Genomic DNA, 20478 nt, shown 5'->3' with positions numbered 1-20478 from the left:
CAGCAGAGGCTAGACTCCTGGTTCAGTATGTAATGCCATTTTATTCACATGCTCCCATGTTCTCCCTCCCTCCCATTGTAGCCTTGCTGCCCAGGGGAGGGATATGTCTTCCTTTATGCATCTGGGAAACCAGGAACAGACCTGGGGCAGGAGAGTCAGAGGGGGAAGAGTTAGAGTGGGTTAGTGTCTGGAACAAAGTTCTGGTTAAGGAGGAAATTAGTGCCACCCACAGTGAGAAGCAGAGAAAGCACTTGTCTCCTATGCAGCCCTGAAGACCAGGCTCCTTTGGGCAAAAGGCAAGACTCTGGCAGGTGGGCCAATGCTCTCTCCTTGGAGCAAGAAGCCAGCTTTTGGGGAAGGCAGGTCCTGAGGCAGGCACTGCCCTGTGGTCTTCCCCAGGTTGAGGAGAAAAGTGGAAGCACCATGGAAGATAGTGCTCCTAGCTGAGGTAGGAGGTGGGGGTTTAAGCCTATGGGGCCCAGGGGGAAGGTCAAAGAAACCCAACTATCCCCTAATGAAGTGCCTGGAGGTGGGGGTATCTTGGAGCTCCTCAGAGCCCTTCTTCCCATCAAAAAGCTATCAAATGCCTTAGAAGCTCCCTGATCCTACAAAACAAAAACCACTTGTTTCTACCACTGTGAGGCATGCTGAGGTGGATATTTAAAAGGCTATTTCAAGACCAGGTACGGTGGCTATAATCCTAGCACTTTGGGAGGCTGAAGCAGGAGGATCACTTGAGCCCAGGAGTTCAAGACCAGCTTGGGCAACATAGGGAGACCCTGTCTCTGCAAAAAAAATAAAAACAAATGGCCGGGCGCGGTGGTTCAAGCCTGTAATCCCAGCACTTTGGGAGGCCGAGGCGGGTGGATCACGAGGTCAGGAGATCGAGACTATCCTGGCTAACATGGTGAAACCCCGTCTCTACTAAAAAAAAAAATACAAAAAACTAGCCGGGCGTGGTGGCGGGCGCCTGTAGTCTCAGCTACTTGGGAGGCTGAGGCGGGAGAATGGCGTGAACCCGGGAGGCGGAGCTTGCAGTGAGCCGAGATCACGCCACTGCACTCCAGCCTGGGAGACACAGCGAGACTCCGTCTCAAAAAAAAAAAAATAAAAAATAAAAAATAAAAAAATAAAAACAAATGAATAAAAATTAGCTGTGTGTGGCGCCTGTGGTCCCAGCCACTTGGGAGGCTGAATGAGAGGCTTGCTTGGGCCAGGGAAGTCAAGGTTGTCATGAGCTATGATCACGCCACGGCACTGGACAGAACAAGACCTTGTCTCAAAAAAAAAGACTATATGGATAAGGCTTGGAGGGAATTCGGTAGTCAGTTTCTTCGGGGACCAGGGTACCTCTATTATTGGTCGGAGGTAAATATTCATACTTCCCTTCTTCCCCCTTCCCCATAAGACTCTTCTCTGTTCTTGGAACATATTCCTACAAGGCTGGTCTGGGTTGAGGCACAGATCCTATCCCCAAGTCCAAGAGGTGGGGAAGTTTATGTGCAGGTCCTGTGGCTCAAACCCTGTCCACCTAGTGCTCCCAGGCCCTCACAGGGGTGAGGGCGAAAGTGGAAGTCCAGGCTCAGGTCTGGTTAGAACCAGAGATTCAGGTAAGGGGTACAGTGGAACCACAGTCAGAATCCAGGTCCAGGACGGCGTAGGGGGCTGTGGCCTGGGGTCCTGGTCCCAGTTGGCACTCTTGAAGACTCTGGAAATAACGCTGGGGGGACACAGGGCAGAGAGGAAGGAGGGGCCTGGGTCAGAGCGCCCCTCCCACCCTGACCATCCCCATATGCCCTCTGCTCCATCTGCCCAGGGTGTCCCCAACCCCCCCACTCACTGGAGTGAGACTGTCAGCAGGGCTCCAGGTATTGGCAGGGAGCTGGTGCCGATAGCTGCCCTCACAAAGCCCCACCCCAGAGGGGATCCAGTGCCATTTGGCCTTTTGCTAAAGGGTCGGAAGGAGTTGGAGATGCCTTTGCTGGTGGCTTCAGACCACTGCTGGCCGGGTGCGGTGGCTCACGCTTGTAATCCCAGCACTTTGGGAGGCTGAGGTGGGTGGATCACTTGAGGTCGGGAGTTCAGGGCCAGCTTGGCCAACATGGTGAAACCCTGTCTCTACTAAAGATACAAAAACTAGCCGGGCATAGTGGTGCACATCTGTAATCCCAGCTACTCGGGAAGCTAAGGCATGAGAATCACTTGAATCCAGGAGGCGGAGGTTGCAGTGAGCCAAGATCATGCCACTGCACTCCAGCCTGGGTGACAGAGTGAGACTGTCTCAAAAAAAAAGACCACTGCTTAGGAGGGGGCAATACAGACTCAAGGAGGCCTCTTTAGACCTGAATCCTACCCTAATACACTCGAAAGAAACCCATTTGACCTTCCTGTTATGTTTCTCTCAAGCCTCATCTTCCCCCCATTTATTCTTTTTTTGTTTTTGAAATGGACTCTTGCTCTGTCACCCAGGCTGGAGTGTACTGGTGTGATCTCGGCTCACTGCAAGCTCCACTTCCCGGGTTCAAGCCATTTTCCTGCCTCAGCCTCCAGAGTAGCTGGGACTACAGGCGCCCGCCAACACGCCTGGCTAGTTTATTTTTTGTATTTTTAGTAGACACAGGGTTTCACCATGTTAGTCACGATGGTCTCGATCTCCTGACCTCGTGACCCGCCCGCCTTGGCCCCCAAAGTTCTGGGATTACAGGCATGAGCCACCACGCCCGGCCCCCCATTTATTCTAAAAGAAACTCTTTGGAATTCTATTCTTTCCTCCTAGACTTCCCTGAGATCCTCCTTTCCTTCTGCAACTCTCTCCTGCTTCCCCTGACTCCTTCAACTTTTTTTTCAGTGCCCTGCCCCATTCACCTTGGACATCCTCCCCCACTCTCCTTCCTCAAATGTATTTCTCCCCTTCCCCTCCTCAAGTCTAGGAACTGGGGACATAAGTAGGCACAGTTTGGCTGCTTCTGTACCACAGCACTAACTCACCATTGGTGTGGCCTCCATGTTCCTCAGGCATGAACTTGCTTCTGTACCACAGCACTAACTCACCACTGGTATGGCCTCCATGTTCCCCAGGCATGAGCTTCCACTGGGCCAGGGCCCCAAGGGCCCCCAAGGCTGGCCAAATCCCCAGTAAGACCCAGCTATATCAGCAGAGAGAAGACAAGGGTGGAAGTGTCTACAGGCGTTGGCCCAGCCGACTGCCCAGTGCCAGCCCCTCCAGGAATTAGTCAGCATAGGCCACAAACACTGCAGAACCCAGCAGGGCTGTGCCCAGAACTGTGAATGGACGTGACCACCCAAGTGTGAGCAGGGTTCCCAGCAGCGCCGGCCCCCGCAGCCCCCCAGCTGGCACCCATGCTGAAGGTGGTTGGTAGATAGGCTCAGTGGAGAGCAGGGCTCCAGCACCCAAGGTCAGGCGTAGCAGGAGACCAGTTAATAAGAGCCCAACACAGTGAACCAGCATGGTGACCACGCCGTAGAGGAGTGGTCTATGTAGAGAGTGCTGTGGTGATGACCACAGCAATGCCCACTCTCATTTCCAGGCTCAGCTGTGTCTCCAGCACCCGCACCTTGTGGCACAGTAGGAAGCTCCTGACAGCAGACCGGAGAGAAATATCACTGTCTTGAAGCAGCGATAGCCTGGGAAGTGAGGCAGGAGGCATTGAGAGGCAGGAAGGGGGCTCTATGGGGATGACTCTGATGAATTCCAGGGGAGAGGAATGGCTCACTAGAGGAGCAGAAGACAGGAGCAGCATGTCAGGAGACCTCAAGCCCAGGGGCAGAAAGGGGTAGCTTAGGGTCGGGGGGTCACTGTTTCCAGAACTGTGAGGGAATGGGAGGGAAAATCAAGAGGTAAGATGGATACATCCAGGGGAGTAAGGATAGAAAGAAGGTCTGTCCTTTCAGGGATAGCAGATAGGAAAAAATCAGCACAAGCTGATTCAGGTTTTTGGGGAAGAGTGAAGAAGCCTGAAACATAGAGAATAATTTAGGAATGGGGTTTTCAGGTAGGAGGTAAGAGAAAGGCAAATGATAGATGCCAGAAGTGAGAGCTAGAAGGCATGGGCATGGAGGATGGACAAGAAGCTGGCAAGAGCAACAACATAGGCCTAGGAATACAGCCAGAGCAACATGGGTCACACTGCAGGTAGGAACCCCTGGCAGGGAGGTGAGATGGCTCAGGAGCGAGGAGGAAAGTTGGCATCATCCTTGAGGGTGACAGTCTCAGGTAATGGCCCCCTAGGTCCTTGGCCCTGCCCTCACCGAAGCAGCAGTAGATGATTCCAAAGCAGCAGCAAAGGGCACACACCGGGGCAGGTGCCACTTCAGGATTGTCCTGGGGTTCCAAAACACATCTTGGGTCTGGAGGCTCTGGGAGTTGTTGATTAAAGGGCCTGGGGTCAGATGTCACAGCCAGGGGTGGCAAGACTTCCTCCAGGGCCAAAGAGAAAGCGGTCACAGAGGGGGAGATGTCAGCTCCTCTCATCCATCCATGAATGTCTTTAGGGGATAGGGAAACCTGCAGGGGGGCACGGGACAGACACTTTGGTGCCCATAAATCTTGAGGATTCTGTACCTCTATTTACTTTAAATAATGGTACCCATTTCAGAAGCCAGTATGACCCTGTTGAGGTAACTGAAGAAATCTATAGGATTGGATTGAGAGGAGCAGGATCTGTCTTTACCACTCTCTGAAACAAGGACACTTAAGTAAAATGTAAAAGGAAATCTTATAAAATAATGAAAATCTTACAAAGTAATGAGCCTTTGCCTGCCCCCACCACCCTGCAGCTCTTCAGGGTGAGGATGGAAGGAACAGGAAGCCCTGGATGTGTGGAGGGAGGGGTGCAGGGACATTATTGCCCTATCTGCGATTGGGACTTAATACTATCCCACGAGATTGGGAAGGGTGAGGTTAATAGAGAGGGGAGAGGGAGGGAGACCAGGACAGTATGAGTCATGGTAGGGTCTCTGGACAGCTCCTCCAGCCACAGGGCAGAAAGAGGGAAAAAACCAGACACCAAGAGTTTGGAAGGAGGAATTAAGTATGAGACACACCCACAGTTTGTCAGGGTTTTAAAGCCTCAGCTTCATGCTGAGATGGAGTTGTTGGAGGAAGGGGCATCCAGCCACAGTCCTAATCCCACAGCCCCTCATGGAATAAGCAAGGATTTTGCCCACAGACATCTCACATCCTGGTAGCCACTCGCACCTCCCCTTAGGATACTGGTGGGAATTTTCCTACCTTACCCTTCCCCCAGCGGTATCAGGGCTGCCAATGGGATTTGAATTCAGATCCTGAAAGGAGAACACCAAGGAGGAGCCGGCATTTCGGGCACTGTGGGAATGAAGTGGCATAAATGCAGGCGCTTTACTTCCTTCAGCTGTCCTTTGGATATCAAGGTCCTTACAGGCTGGAGGGTTGGCTCTCGGAGCTCCTCTCCTCAATCTGCTTGGAAGTCTGGGGACCCTGAACAAGATGGGGGTTGGGGAGGGGATGTTAACTACTCACTACCCTGCCAGGGTTGAGGAGGAGGGGGTGGAAGTGCTTCCCTAGACCCCCAGCTGCATCCCCGCTCGGAGGTCCTAGACGCCGAAGGGTCGGCTGTCGGTCGAGGGCACCCCCAGGGCCACTCTGTTTGTTGCTGCCTAAACTCTTTCAAGTCGCAGCCCAGGCTCTGTGAGCTAAATGCAACTAGCTGGGGGGGTAGAGAAAGGGGACAGGGCGTGTGTGTTTGTCTGTCTCTGTGTGTGTGTGTGTGTGTGTGTGTGTGTGTGTGTGTGTGTGTGTGTGCGCGCGCGCGCGCGCGCGCCCGCGCGTCCGCGGTGGGTGGAGGGGGGTGACATCACAAGGCAGGCCCCTCCAACTCTTTCCCCTGTGTGTGTGGGGACCCAGGTTGCCTACTGCTCTAGTCCAGGACCAGAGACCCCCAACTATATAGCAGGTAAGAGTCTTGAGAGTCACCCCAAGAGTTTTGGAGAAGGGTCTCCGAATACTTAGGAGATGACAACCGGAAGCTCTCAAAGCCCCAATAGGGGTCCCAGCGCCCCCCTAGCTCCAGCTTGGTTTCTTCCACTTCCCAGAGAATTGGAGTATTGTCTTCTGGAGAGCCGGGTGGTCGGGATCGTGGACCCAGGGAAGGGGCTTTTGCTAGGCTGGGAGAGCCAGCGGGGGGTTCATGGGTGGAAAAACTTTTGGATCAAGACGGGGCCTGGAAGGGGCACTGACAGGAGAGGTATAAGGCTAGAGCCGTGTGCAGAGGAGGGCACCGACGGAACGGGAGTCGGGGGCGCATGTGGACGTCCACCAAATAGCTTGGTATGCAGATAAGATGTCAAGCAGCATGTAGATGAGTTCAGTATTCTTTGGCTCTCGGGTAAGGTTCTGAGCCGAGCTGAGTTACGCTCCCAGTTCCTAGGCACCGCTCGGTGATCGGGCCAGGGGAGCTGCGTCCCAAGGGGAGGATCCAGGTATAAGGGGCAGCTCGCCAGCTGGGTCAAGCGAGGGGGAGGCCGTGGGTTGCTGTGAAAGGAGGGGCAGCGCTGCAGGGCGAGGGTGGGGGCCAGTCCGGGGCACCCTCTCCTCTGCTCCACCTCCGCACCGCAGGATACAAAGGGGCCTCTGTCCTCGCAGCTGCCAGCACGGAAGGGATCAGGGCAGTGACTCTTCTGAGCTCCCCGGTTTGGTCTGCAAGGGAAACAGACTACGTGAGGCTCGGTGGCTGCCCTCCATCTCCCAGGAATACACCCAGAGCAACCCTGAGAGTCTGCCCTTAGTCTGCAGGCATTGGTGCAGAGCCCACTTGCCTTGCTTCCAGCGGTGCAACCTGCGGGAATCCTATTCCCACACGCGGAGGCAGGGGTCTTTAAATGGCGGAGCCAGTACTTCCTTAGGACCGCCTCCTTGGAGTCGACGCAGCACTAGCTGGACTGGCTCGCCTCTCAGCCAACCACTATTTCTTTTCCTTCCCGTCTCTTCCCTGGTGACCCCGGAAGTGGAAGTAGGCCCAGGTCGGCGGCGGCGGCGGGGACGGAAGGCGGAAGCAGAGCGTGAGCGGGAGGCGGAGCCGGGAGAGCGGCTCTCGTAGCTCACCCTGGCCCCAGGCCGGGCGGCTCGAGGGGGAGGAGTTACCGCCGTTCTTCGGTACGTCCGTTTTTTTTTGTTTTTATTTTTTTTGTTTGTTTGCTTGCTTGTTTTTGAGATGGAGTCTCGCTCTGTCGCCCAGGCTGGAGTACAGTGGAACGATGTCGGCTCACTGCAACCTCCACCTTCCGGGTTCAAGCGATTCTTCTGTCTCAGCCTCCCGGGTAGCTGGGACTACAGGTGCGCGCCACCACGCTTGGCTAATTTTTGTATTTTTAATAGAGACGGAGTTTCACCATATTGGTCAGGCTGGTCTCCAACTCCTGACCTCGTGATCCGCCCGCCTCGGCTTCCCAAAGTGCTGGGAGTATAGGCGTGAGCCACCGTGCCCGGCCACCTTCGTCCCTTCTACACAGCCGGTGGGTTCCCTGGTAGTCTTTCTTAGGGGCAGCCCTAAGCTCCGCCCCCAGATTTTCCTCCAGGGCCGCACGGCCCCCACCCTTTACTGGCAGTCTATGCCCCCTATCCGGCCGCCTTTCCCATTTTCCTAAGAGTGACCCACCCTCCCCCGACCACACCCTTTACTGTACCTCCCTTTTTCCCTGATTGAAGGTTATAGTTTTCTGGGGAAAGAAGAAAAACTTAGGTGATTTGGAGGAGAGGGGAGGGAGCAAGCAGGGTTGTGGTGAGTCTAGTTTTGGCTTATTGCTAGGAATAGCGAATGCCCCCAAAGAACTTGGGAAAACAAGGGAGGTGGATGAATTAAATGTGTCCACTACTTAAGATTGTTTAATTCCTCTCTTGGTCTCATCCTTGACCGTCTCCACCTTGACATCTGTTACAGGCATCAGAACACACCATGATGGCTGTGACCTAAGACCCTCAGGAAGCCCTGGGGTCATGGCCCAGAAGCACCCCGGAGAAAGAGGGTTGTGTGGAGCCCACCATAGTGGTGGTGCCTCCCTCAGGACTTTAGGACCCTCCGTGGACCCTGAAATACCTTCATTCTCAGGACTCAGGGACTCAGCAGGGACTGCTCCTAATGGTACCCGCTGCTTCACAGAGCACTCTGGTCCTAAGTACACACAGCACCCAAACCCAGCCCATTGGTTGGACCCAAGCCATGGCCCCCCAAGGGGTCCAGGACCACCTAGAGATGCAGAGGACCCTGACCAGAGTGAGACATCGTCAGAAGAAGAGTCAGGAGTGGACCAGGAACTCTCAAAAGAAGATGAGGCGGGGTACCAGGAGGATGGGAACCCTTCTTTTCTTTCCATTCCATCTGCTTGCAACTGCCAGGGAACACCTGGAATTCCAGAAGGGCCTTACTCTGAGGGAGAAAACGGCTCTTCTAGCAACTTTTGCCACCACTGTACCTCTCCAGCCTTGGGGGAAGATGAAGAGTTGGAAGAGGAATATGATGATGAAGAATCTCTTAAGTTCCCCAGTGATTTTTCACGTGTGTCCAGCGGAAAGAAACCCGCATCCCGGAGACAGCGGCACCGCTTTCCAACCAAGGAGGATACTCGGGAGGGTGGACGAAGGGATCCCAGGTCCCCTGGTCGACATCGGCTGGGCCGGAAACGAAGTCAGGCAGATAAGCGCAGAGGCCTGGGATTGTGGGGAGCTGAGGAACTGTGTCAACTTGGACAGGCAGGCTTTTGGTGGCTGATTGAACTGCTGGTATTGGTGGGAGAGTACGTAGAAACTTGTGGCCATCTCATCTATGCATGCAGGCAGCTGAAAAGCAGTGATTTGGACCTTTTTCGAGTTTGGATGGGAGTCTGGACTGGGCGGCTGGGGGGCTGGGCCCAGGTCATGTTTCAGTTTCTAAGCCAGGGATTTTACTGTGGAGTAGGATTGTTTACCCGTTTTCTTAAGCTGCTGGGTGCTTTGCTGCTCCTGGCTCTGGCCGTCTTTTTGGGCTTTCTACAGTTGGGATGGCGGTTTCTGGTGGGACTAGGTGACCGTTTAGGCTGGAGGGATAAGGCCACCTGGCTCTTCTCTTGGCTGGATTCCCCAGCCTTGCAGCGTTGCTTGACTCTGCTGAGAGATAGCAGGCCATGGCAGCGGCTGGTAAGAATAGTTCAGTGGGGCTGGCTGGAGTTGCCTTGGGTCAAGCAGAATACTAATAGGCAGGGGAATGCACCTGTAGCTAGTGGGCGCTACTGCCAGCCTGAAGAGGAAGTGGCTCGACTCTTGACCATGACTGGGGTTCCTGAGGATGAGCTAAACCCTTTCCACGTACTGGGGGTTGAGGCCACAGCATCAGATGTTGAACTGAAGAAGGCCTATAGACAGCTGGCAGTGATGGTGAGTACCCTTCTGTTTCCTGTTCCTCTCTTTTGTTCCCATATTTTCTTTTCTTTTCTTTTTTTTTGAGATGTAGTCTTGCCTCGTCACTCAGGCTGGAGTGCAGTGGCACAATCTCAGCTCACTGCAACCTCCGCCTCCTGGGTTCAAGCGATTCTCCTGCCTTAGCCTCATGAGTAGCTGGGATTACAGGTGCGCACTACCATGCCTGGCTAATTTTTTTTTGTATTTTTAGTAAAGACTGGGTTTCACCATGCTGGTCTCGAACTCCTGATCTCATGATCCATCCGCCTCAGCCTCCCAAAGTGCTGGGATTACAAGTGTGAGCCACGGCTCCTGGCCTGTTCCTATATTTTCTATTCCAGTTTTAGGGAGAGTGGAATAAAGGGAAGGCAGAGTAGAAAGTTAACGGGTAGGTGAAGATTAACTTTTTTTTTTTTTGAGAAGGAGTCTCGCTCTATCTCTTAGGCTGGAGTGCAGTGGCATGATCTTGGCTCACTGCAAACTCCGCCTCCCGGGTTGACGCCATTCTCCTGCCTCAGCCTCCCGAGTAGCTGGGACTACAGGCGCCCACCACCATGCCCGGCTAATTTTTTGTATTTTTAGTAGAGACGGGGTTTCACCATGTTAGCCAAGATGGTCTCGATCTCCTGACCTTGTGATCCGCCTGCCTCGACCTCCCAAGGTGCTGGGATTACAGGTGTGAGCCACTGTACCCGGCCGGTTAACATATTCTTAGGAAGGAGTCATAAAGACTTTTTGGACCAGGTGTAGTGGCTCACACCTGTGATCTCAGCACTTTGGGAGGCCAGGCTTGGTGGCGCATGCCTGTAGTCCCAGCTACTAAGGAGGCTGAGGTGGGAGGATCAGTTGAGCCCAAGAGGTCGAGGCTGCAGTGAGCCAGGATCATGTACCTACAGTCTGGGCAACAAAGCCAGACCATGTGAAAAAAAAAAAAAGATATTTTCCCCTCTACGATGGGGTCTGATCTTCCCTCCATTTTGTTTCTTGTCATGAGATATATTTTTTTTTTTTTTTTTTTTTTTTTTTTTTTTGAGACGGAGTTTCGCTCTGTCACCCAGGCTGGAGTGCAGTGGCCGGACCTCAGCTCACTGCAAGCTCCGCCTCCCGGGTTCCGGTCATTCTCCTGCCTCAGCCTCCCGAGTAGCTGGAACCACAGGCGCCCGCCACCTCGCCCGGCTAGTTTTTTGTATTTTTAGTAGAGACGGGGTTTCACCGTATTAGCCAGGATGGTCTCGATCTCCTGACCTCGTGATCCGCCCGTCTCGGCCTCCCAAAGTGCTGGGATTACAGGCTTGAGCCACCGCGCCCGGCCGAGATATATTTTTTGAACCTGGTATATTAGGCAATGTAGCACTCATTCACCTGGAATATCTAGGTGAAGTCCCTCTAACTAGAATGGGAAAAAGACCTGTTCAGAGAACACCTCAGTTGCTCTTCCCTGAACAAATGAGGTTTTTTTTTTTTTTTTTTTTTTAAACGTGGGGCAACCCAACTATTTCTCCCAGAGAAGCAAATATGGACCTAGTGTGGGAGGGTCAGGGAGTGCATGTAAGTATTTAGCACCAGGTAGGAGAAAACAGGCTGTTTCAGGGTCAGCAACTCAGAATAGGAGAGGGAAAGAAAATGGAAGTGTATGCATATGTACGTCATACATGAAAATATGGTTGCTTTTATTGATAAGAGGGCGTGCAGGGCCGGGCGCGGTGGCTCACGCCTGTAATCCCAGCACTTTGGGAGGCTGAGGTGGGTGAATCACGAGGTTAGGAGATCGAGACCATCCTGGCTAACATGGTGAAACCCCATCTCTATTAAAAATACAAAAAAATTAGCTGGGCGTGGTGGCGGGCGCCTGTAGTCCCAGCTACTCGGGAGGCTGAGGCAGGAAAATGGCAGTAACCCGGAGGGGGAGCTTGCAGTGAGCTGAGATCGTGCCACTGTACTTCAGCCTGGGCGACAGAGCAAGACCTTGTCTCAAAAAAAAGAAAAGAAAAAAAAAGAGGGTGTGCAGATGGGAGTTGTGTTGCAACTTATGACTGAGGGAAATGGTTTAATACAAGCATGCTATCAAATTGTATTAGCAGTAGATATTAGATTGATATTAGATACCGGATTGTTACTGCTATTTCTGTACAAATAAAACTATATTATGAATGTAAGTAAGGTGTGTAAATTGGAGGCCTACTTACACTGGAGTGTATGGAGCTGGAGTGGTAAAACATCACAGTGTGCAAATTACCTCAATGGCTGCATGACACCAAAAAGGAATGGGCAACTAAAGTTTTCATTAATGATTAAAGGTATAGTAAACCACCACACCTATAACTTACCAAAGGACTGAATTAATTTGGTGGGAAATGTATGCCCCTTAGTAGGTAGCTTGGTATATTTTTTTTTTTTTTTTTTTTTGAGACAGGGTCTCACTCCAGTTCCCCAGGCTGGAGTACAGTGGCAGGATCTCAGCTCACTGCAGCCTTGACCCCCACCAAGCTCAGGTGATTCTTCCACCTCAGCTTCCCGAGTAGCTGGAACTACAGTTGTGCACCACCACACCCGGCTATTTTTATTTTTAGTAGAGATGGGGGTCTCGCTATGTTGCCTAGCCTGATCTCGAACTCCTGGACTCAAGCAATCCACCTGCCTCGGCCTCCCGGAATGTTGGGATTACAGGCTTGAGCCACTGCGCTTGGCCTCTGCTCTATTTTTAGAGTGGGTAACAATTGTTTACTCAATTTTTAGAGTGGGTAACAATTGTTTACTCTCATTGTTACTAATTCTACTAGTAGTAGAGCTCTTTTCTCACCTTCTTTTAGTAGACATCCTGTTTTGGAGAGTATTATTCTTAACAAAAATTCTCATTTTTCAATTTCTCTTGGAGTAGAGATGTAGTTAAGTTCCCCTACCCTCAAAACATCTATCCCTATACCCCAAAGATCTCTCTTGTCCTGGACCAGAGTGTCTCTGGGCTTTTATTGAACCTCTCACTGCCACTAAGCCCTAGTGTGAACATGACTAAAAGGCTGTTCAATTAGCTTGGGAATGTGGGAAATTTAACAGCATTTTAGTTATTTGGCATCAGGCAGGAGACTAGCTTTATCTCTTTGGGGAATGGGGATGCATACAATTAGGAAGCTGTAGGAAGAGAGGATATTATTTGTCTTGGAGAGAAGGCTGAAAGTATATAAAAAGCCTCTGAGACCATGATACACTATTTCATTTCTGAGACTGAAAGGTAGATCACTGTAGGAAGTTTTGGATATGAGAATTTTCTAGTTAAAAAAGAATGAGTTTCAAGATGTAACATCTTTGGAACTCTTATTTTATGACTGATATATGTGTGTGCCGGAGACCAACTGTCCCAATTCATCTGGGATTGAGGAGTTTCTAGAGGCATGGGACTTTTCAGTGCTAAAACTGGGAAAGTCTCAGGCAAACTGGATGAATCCACTGTAGTGCCTGATTCTTTGCTACATACTTCATATATATTCTTATCTAATCCCCCCAGCAATCCATGATATATATATTCAGGCTGGGTGCGGTGGCACACGCCTGTAATCCCAGCACTTTGGGAGGCTGAGGTACGCAGATCACTTGAGGTTAGGAGTTCAAGACCAGACTGTCCAACTAGATGAAACCCCGTCTCCACTAAAAATACAAAAAAATTAGCCAAGTGTGGTGGCACATGCCTGTAATCCCACCTACTAGAGAGGCTGAGGCAGGATAATTGCTAGAACCTGGGAGGCGGAGGTTACAGTGAGCTGAGATCGTGCCACTGCACTCTAGCCTGGGCGACAGAGTGAGACTTTGTCTCAAAAAAAAGATAGATATTCAAGGTAATATAGCTAATTAACAGAGCCGTGAATTGAACCAGATCTGCAGAGCCAGAGCAATTAATCATTAAGCTACGCTGACTCTTCAAAAGGGTGATGAAAGAGAGCCCTTTGATATGAGAATAAACTCAAGGTGGGGAGAGGGTTGGAATGGATTTGTAATGAAATCTGTCTTGGTAGGTTCATCCTGACAAAAATCATCATCCCCGGGCTGAGGAGGCCTTCAAGGTTTTGCGAGCAGCTTGGGACATTGTCAGCAATGCTGAAAAGCGAAAGGAATATGAGATGTAAGTTGGAGATGGGAAATCATCAGATAATGGTAAATGAAAAATCCTCAATAGGAGAGGCATCTGGACTTGGGGGTGGAGGCTCGTTGAGGTGGAGAGAACTAAAGTCACTTGTCTTTCTCGCTAGACAGGGGCCTCAAGAGGCCAATTGATGTGTCTCCCTTTGTCCCTCCCTCAATACCTTCTGACTTACAAAGTGTTTCTTCTCTTAGGAAACGAATGGCAGAGAATGAGCTGAGCCGGTCAGTAAATGAGTTTCTGTCCAAGCTGCAAGATGACCTCAAGGAGGCAATGAATACTATGATGTGTAGCCGATGCCAAGGAAAGCATAGGTATGAAATAGAAGGAGAGGGATGGGACAATCACAGCTCAGGGATTAGGTAACCAAAGATCTTCCTCGTGAGTATTGGTAATTATGAGTTACATCTGTATCTCATAATTAGTAAAAAGACCCTTAAGTTTCTACCTTTGTCATATTGTCAAGAGATTGACTATTTTAATTAGCACTAAGAAAAATTAGCTTTTAAGATAGAACATTGAAGGCATATGAAATATCTAAGTGGGGGTAATTTTAGATGTTTCAGCCCTATTTGTGAATAATGGTAAGACTACTAGTAATGCCCTAAGTAGGCTTGACAAATTATTAAAGAACTATCCTTTTGTTGGTTGCAGGAGGTTTGAAATGGACCGGGAACCTAAGAGTGCCAGATACTGTGCTGAGTGTAATAGACTGCATCCTGCTGAGGAAGGGGACTTTTGGGCAGAGTCAAGCATGTTGGGCCTCAAGATCACCTACTTTGCACTGATGGATGGAAAGGTGTATGACATCACAGGTACTCTCTGTCCTCTAGAAATACAGGCTCATACTTCCTGATCTTTTATGTGCTCTAAACTGCAATGTTTTGGCTAATTATTTCTCATGTTTACAGAGTGGGCTGGATGCCAGCGTGTAGGTATCTCCCCAGATACCCACAGAGTCCCCTATCACATCTCATTTGGTTCTCGGATTCCAGGCACCAGAGGGCGGCAGAGGTAGGTGGTATTTCTGTCAATAATCTACCCACTATTTCAGTTTTGAATATGGTTTCAGATGACCTGCTTTTTAGGACACTCAGGGGCCTTATTTTCTAGGAAGTTTGGGAACTGGTAAGTATATCTAACTTTAGGTAACCATATAACTCTAACATCTCTTGCCTTATTTCTGTTTTATCTCAGAGCCACCCCAGATGCCCCTCCTGCTGATCTTCAGGATTTCTTAAGTCGGATCTTTCAAGTACCCCCAGGGCAGATGCCCAATGGGAACTTCTTTGCAGCTCCTCAGCCTGCCCCTGGTGCCACTGCAGCTTCTAAGCCCAACAGCACAGTACCCAAGGGAGAAGCCAAACCGAAGCGGCGGAAGAAAGTGAGGAGGCCCTTCCAACGTTGACGCCCCTTCTTTCCTCAAAACAATGTCAGGGAGTCAAAAGGGCTGTGTACAGCACAGGATGGAGTTTGATTTATCCCTCCTCCCCCAACACCTAGGAACTGAATCTTTTGTTTTTTTTTTTTTGAGAGACGGAGTCTCGCTCTATTGCCCAGCTGGAGTGCAGTGGTGTAATCTCGGCTTACTGCAACCTCTGTCTCCTGGGTTCAAGCAATTCTCCCATCTCAGCCTCCTGAGTAGCTGGGATTACAGGCACACACCACCACACCTGGCCCAACTAATTCTTTTTTGTATTTTTAGTAGAGACGGGGTTTCACCATGTTGCCCAGGCTGGTCTCAAACTCCTGAGCTCAGGTGATCCACCCGTCTTGGCCTTCCAAAGTGCTGGATTACAGGCATGAGCCACCGCGCCCGGCCTGAATCTTGTCTTTTGACAATACCAAAGAAATAGGGGGTAGCTAGAGTAAAGAACCTAGGGCCTGGACCTGGGCTGGACAGTATATCCCTTTAGGTGTGGGAACTGGGTATTTCCCTGGGGTCTGTATGCCTTTGTCTTGTCATTTGCTTTTAGGGCAGATGACACTTTTTCCCACCCTTTTAAAGCCACAAGTCTGTCTTCTTTCTTGAACCATTTCAGGAGGAGCCCTCTCCTTTACCCCGATATAATATTTAAAAGACAGAACAAGAAAGCATGTAGCCCTAATGATAGGAGATTACTGCATAGAGTTCAGAGAGTGGAAACTGAATTTTCCCTCGACTTTCACTTTGTGGGTAAATCACCCAATTTTAGGCTCTTTTCTGCAAGGATGGCCAAAATTAATCATTTTTAAAAAGTAGATTCATGCCCACTGCCCTTGGGTGAGGGGGAAGGATGCAGGGGTTCCCAGAAGCCCCCATGTGATTCAAGGGTTTGTATTTTTTTTTTTAAGTTTGTTCATATTTGTATGTACATACCTATTTAAAGCCAGGGGATTATCTTTCTATAAATGTATAACTGGTAACCTGTATCTTCCCTCTTTTTTGCCCATATAACTGGAGCCCTTTTTCTCATTTGAGAATCCCTTCCCAAGAAGTGTTAAGCTTAGAGTGAAGGGCACCTCCTACTGGACCAAAGGAGAGGGGACTAGAGAATTGTTTTAAGTTTTATACATTAGGTCAGTATTCCATCTTCCTACCCCCAGCCTTATGAGGACAGCTCTCTGCCCTTCCTGCTGATTAAACTGCAGCTATAGCTGGAAAAAATTATTATAAGAAAAATACACAGCAAAAAAGGTGGTAGGTGTAGAAGATAGGGAAAGATGTAATCACTGAACAAGCTGCCCAAATGGCTTCCTGCTATGGAGGAGAGTGATTTGGCCCTTACCTCACCTGCCTTCCTGATTCAAAGAAACTTGCCGCTGGCAGGACTGGGCCCAGGAGCCCCATTTGCCAATCTCTTCTCTTCTTGGGAGTCTGGAAAAGGTTGTATAGTTCTCACACTTTCAAGGTGTAGAAGACAGTATGGAGAATAAGAGAAGGATGTTTTATAGTCCTCTGTTTTACTGCCTTCCCTATGCCCATGGAGCTGTCCCAAAACCCATCCCTCAGTATTTGTTGATGCCAAAGACACGAACCCCATGGAACTGGGGCAACTTCGGCAGCAGTACACTGAGCAATGAGGCTGTGTTGATGAGGAAGTGAGCAGCATCATACTTGGTATAGAAGCTGGCCAGGAGATAGCTGGGGAGAGAAAAAAATAGGGTGAGTGAGGTTGGCCTTCCCTATCCATATTCTTTTTTTTTTTTTTTTTTTTAAAGAGACAGTTCTCACTATGTTTCCCAGGTTGCAGTGCAGTGGCTATTCACAGGTGTGATACGTGTGGTACAACCTCAAATTCCTGGGCTCAAACAATCCTTCTGCCATAGCCTCCCAGGCAGCTGGGACTCCAGGCATGCACCACAGTGCCCTGCTCTTTCTCTTCTATTTTAAATGACCAGTTTTACTGTATATTTACTGTTCTAGATTATCTAAAACTATTCCAGCTATATCAACAGCATTTACTTTGGGGTTCAGGAGATAGCACCTTTAACTGGAGACTATAAGTCAGTATCTGTTAATTGCTAATGACATGGCAAATGACGGCTGAAGCTATTTGTCTGTATGACTGTTAAGAGTCCTCTTTGCTTCCACTCCCTACAGTGTTTTTGAAGATTACTATCAGTTCTGCCTTGATTTACTTATTTTGGCAGTGTAAAATCATTTGGTTTTATTTGGCACTTATCTTTTCTAAGTCCTTTCATTTCCTTACTACCAAGGAGGCAGCAAGGAATGCTTGATTACAGCATTGACTTCTACATTTTACTGCTCTCTGTAGACTTAGAACTAGTATACCTTAATATCTTCAAAGGCTTTTAGATGGGTAGTCTGTTTTTTAACAGCTTCCCTATGGGCCTTTCTCCCTGGCTCTTGGAGCTCTTTCTAACCCAGCATATCCTCATTTCCCCCATAGACTCACAGCACAATAGGAGAGATGCTGAGGAACTTGCGGGAAGAGGTAAACTGGAGCCCATAGTCCATTTGCTCCCAGTGTGTCAGTAGCCGAGCCTTTCCTTGGTCAGGAGTCTCAAAGGGTGTCCCTTTCACCGTATGAAGGAAGACATACATAGCCTGGGAACAGGGAAGGTGGCAGTGTGAAGGGCAGAGAGTAGTTCTTCAGTCAAAGAATTATGTTAAGATCCCAAAAGGAACACATAAATCCCCAAACAATTGGTGATTTTATTTTGCTTTTGGTCGGGAAACGCTGGGGTGGGTACAAGGCCGCGGTTTAGTGCTCACCAGGTTATGGATGACGTTGGTCAGGGTCCAGACAACAGGAATGCTGAAGAAGGGGATGCTGAGTAGAACCACATGCAGCAGTCCTACCAAGATGATGTAGGCCAGCCAGATGCCTCGGCTATTCATCACTCGAGTGTTGGGGTTTACTTCGCTGTGCGCCACCCCCACATTCATCCTAGCCATAATGGGGGATCAGGCAGGAGTCCAACTCAGTTTTTTCTCAACCCCTCTTTGAGCTTTCTCCCAGTTGTCTCTCAGATAGCCCCAATTCCCTGAACTCTATTGGGAATGAAGAACTTACCCATCACGCAGAAAATAAAAACTGAAAACTTGGGGAAAACTTTAAAAGACAAGAAGAGTCCTCACTACATTTTAGAGACACAGTCATTTTTGCTCTGATCTTTACACTTCAACTGTAACATGAAGGTGTACGTAGACTTGGGGCACTCCCTTCAGTGAGCGAGGGAAATAGGAGTATCTGACTTTCCTGAAGAAGTTAATAACCATAAAGAGGTCACGCACACCCAGTATTCCAGGAGAAAGTCATGGAATCATCAAAGAACCACTAAGAAGGGATGACAGAGTAAAGCTCACTCTGGTCCCCACTTTGTTCTCTGGGGCTTGTCCACCCTCTCTCACACCTCCGTGGCATGTAAGCAGTCAGCATCCCCATTACTTCTCTCAAGCGGGGGGCACGACAACAACTTGCCCACGGCTTCTGGACTGGGTTCGGAAGGGACCTGAGCTCAACGCCTGGAGAGATGGAGCCTTGGCTCTGACTCCAGGGGCGGCAGTGATTATCTGAACTCGGTTCTTTAAAATTGTGGTAGCCCTTAAGCTGATGATGTCTGGTTAGGAAGCGGCTGTTGCCCGCCCCAGCCCCACCGCCAGTTCCTTAAGCCCGCCCCATGCCCCTCCCAGCTTCCTCCTCACGTTCGTCGGTATTTTCAGGGCTCCCTTCAGCGCTCCCCTCTCAATATTTAGGTCACCGCTTCCTCGGCGCCCCTTTCCTCGCCCACCATTTTTCCTCAGCAACCCTTACGGTCTTTGCAGCCCTACCTGCCAGCTCAGATCCCCGTCCCGGCTATGGGCGCAGCGCCGGCTACCACACCTGAAGTCTCCAGGAAGTAACGCCTCCCCGTCTGCCCCTTTCCTATTGGAGGAACACAATCAGCGCTGCCACCACCCATTGGTTGGTGATCTGTAATGCAGATGCACAGTTGGTTGCCATTTCTGTCGTTCGCAAGATACAGTGCCCGCCCCTTTCCCTGTTCCACCTTTTGAAAGAGGTGGGGAAAGCTGCCTAGAGAAGTGAGAACGACGTCAGCTATTGACCAATGGGAAGAGTTGATGGTATGGCGTGGGAGCAAGAGTGACAACGATTGGTCGGTCTTGCATCTCTACGCCTAAGGCGGGAGCTCCTGGAGGCGGAGGCAGCGGGTGGGGGCCTAGTGGAGTGAGGGGTAACAAGATGGCGACCGAAACGGTGGAGCTCCATAAGCTGAAGGTACAGTGAATCGGGGAAGGGCTGAGTTGGACTTTTCTAGGAACTGAATTCTACAGGGTAGCTTGCGCCTTCTCCTACGTGTTGTCTTTGCAGCCTTTTCCACTTCGTTTTTCGGCTCCCACTGTAGCTCTTTTGTGCCACCCTTCCACACTACGCCTTCCCTAATTTCCCATTTCTCCTCACGGTTTTACTGCTATATTTATTTATTTCTGCTCCTTTCATCGTTGTATCGTCCGTCATCCTTCCCCATCGGGTTGTGTAAGTGCCTTTTACCTGTTATACTCCTCGTTGCTTTTCAGGGCTGCATTACGTCAGTTCGTCCCTCCTTTTTGCCCCATGTCCGACCCAGGATCCGTTTTTCTTCCCTGGGATGATGTTTCCAGTCTGTCGTCCGAAGCTGAGATTCGCCTGTTAGCAAATGGTGGCATTTTTTTATATTTCTCTCTAAATAGGTCCCAGACACTCAGAAAATACTTCCACTCCCCTTTTCTAGGTGGGATTATGCCCCCAGGCCGAATTTTGAAACCAGGGAGAGGCCTCTCAGAAAAGATCGGTCTCGCCTTAGAAGCCTGGGATTGAGGAGACCTTGAGAATAGTAAAAGTACAGACACCTCTGATTTAAAAGTTTTCGAGTTCTCTCACGCGGCTCTCGGCCCGCCGGCCTTCCTCACGCACCATCTCCTACCACCAGAGAGAACTCATACCTGCAATATTTGGGAAAAACAGTTCCAAGGTTAAGATTATCTCTTTTCCATTTCATATCTCGGATGGGCCCTGCATCTCCTGGTGTTACCATTGGCTGACACTGAATCACAGAAGCTGTTTTAAATTGTCTTGTGAGAATCTTGGTAGTTTTCTCACACCTAGATATATAAAAACGTTAAAAATATATTAAAAAGCAGAAAACTTTAAAAAATATTTTCTTTTAGGGTAAATTAAGATAATCTTGATTGTGGTTTCACAAGTAGTTTTCTCATTACATGTTTTGGACAAACCAGGCTGATATAGCTGAAACTGAAAAGTGATCCTTTAAAGTTTGAAGAGTTTTTTGTTTTGTTTTGTTTTGTTTTTTGTTGTTGTTGTTTAAGAAAGCTTAAGGGTAGTAAGGGTAGGGAGAGGACCCTTCTTTAGTCACTTATTAGTTGACCCCAATTAGTCTTTCTGCGAAAGCTAGTGTTTTCTTACTCTTGGAT

General features: G+C 49.7%; 3 protein-coding genes and 1 pseudogene across 19 annotated transcripts in view; 2 read left to right on the top strand and 2 right to left on the bottom strand.

Annotated features, from left to right (window-relative positions):
* Positions 1–24: 24 nt before the first annotated feature.
* LOC107126713 (transmembrane protein 198-like) lies at positions 25–6881 on the bottom strand (annotated as a pseudogene).
* Positions 5835–15965, top strand: DNAJC14 (DnaJ heat shock protein family (Hsp40) member C14). Of its 5 annotated transcripts, none has more exons than XM_005571140.4 (7): positions 5835–5951; positions 7935–9403; positions 13435–13541; positions 13754–13873; positions 14214–14374; positions 14471–14573; positions 14757–15965. In XM_005571140.4, the coding sequence occupies exons 2-7, from the start codon at positions 7991–7993 to the stop codon at positions 14965–14967; spliced, it is 2115 nt and encodes a 704-aa protein (XP_005571197.1). In that variant the 5' UTR covers positions 5835–5951; positions 7935–7990; the 3' UTR covers positions 14968–15965. The 5 variants fall into 5 exon arrangements, with proteins under 5 accessions (XP_005571197.1, XP_045221355.1, XP_015286490.1 ...); XM_045365420.3 differs by lacking the exon at positions 5835–5951 and adding an exon at positions 6120–6325; XM_015431004.3 differs by lacking the exon at positions 5835–5951 and adding an exon at positions 7052–7150.
* Positions 15966–16095: 130 nt separating this feature from the next.
* On the bottom strand, positions 16096–18910 carry ORMDL2 (ORMDL sphingolipid biosynthesis regulator 2). The gene is made up of 4 exons (XM_005571142.5): positions 18838–18910; positions 17779–17953; positions 17459–17610; positions 16096–16683 (listed from the first exon to the last, which is right to left on the bottom strand). The coding sequence occupies exons 2-4, from the start codon at positions 17950–17952 to the stop codon at positions 16548–16550; spliced, it is 462 nt and encodes a 153-aa protein (XP_005571199.1). The 5' UTR covers position 17953; positions 18838–18910; the 3' UTR covers positions 16096–16547.
* A 318-nt stretch (positions 18911–19228) lies between these two features.
* The window catches only part of SARNP (SAP domain containing ribonucleoprotein), a 66786-nt gene continuing 65536 nt past the window's right edge, over positions 19229–20478 (top strand). For all 13 annotated transcript variants that reach the window (XR_012420328.1, XR_010579455.2, XR_010579456.2 and 10 more), the window contains exon 1: positions 19229–19285. Coding sequence is in view for 4 of the 13 variants with exons in the window: in XM_065524347.2 (XP_065380419.1) it covers positions 19250–19285 (36 nt within the window). In the remaining 9 variants the exon portion in view is untranslated. The remainder of the gene's footprint in view (positions 19286–20478) is intronic.

This window comes from Macaca fascicularis, chromosome 11 (genome assembly GCF_037993035.2).
Source record: "Macaca fascicularis isolate 582-1 chromosome 11, T2T-MFA8v1.1".
NCBI lineage: Eukaryota > Metazoa > Chordata > Mammalia > Primates > Cercopithecidae > Macaca > Macaca fascicularis.
This window is presented reverse-complemented; position numbering and strand designations above follow the sequence as displayed.

Excerpts from the sequence above, each read along its gene's own strand:
- DNAJC14 (XM_065524344.1), top strand. The coding sequence starts at position 7,252 with ATGTCGGCTCACTGCAACCTCCACCTTCCGGGTTCAAGCGATTCTTCT. Across the intron at positions 7,331-7,934 it reads CCGGGTAGCTGGGACTACAG|GCATCAGAACACACCATGAT; the intron begins GTGCGCGCCACC and ends CATCTGTTACAG. Across the intron at positions 13,874-14,213 it reads CGATGCCAAGGAAAGCATAG|GAGGTTTGAAATGGACCGGG; the intron begins GTATGAAATAGA and ends TGTTGGTTGCAG.
- ORMDL2 (XM_005571142.5), bottom strand. The coding sequence starts at position 17,952 with ATGAATGTGGGGGTGGCGCACAGCGAAGTAAACCCCAACACTCGAGTG. Across the intron at positions 17,611-17,778 it reads CCAACGTCATCCATAACCTG|GCTATGTATGTCTTCCTTCA; the intron begins GTGAGCACTAAA and ends CCCTGTTCCCAG. Across the intron at positions 16,684-17,458 it reads AGCATCTCTCCTATTGTGCT|CTATCTCCTGGCCAGCTTCT; the intron begins GTGAGTCTATGG and ends TTCTCTCCCCAG.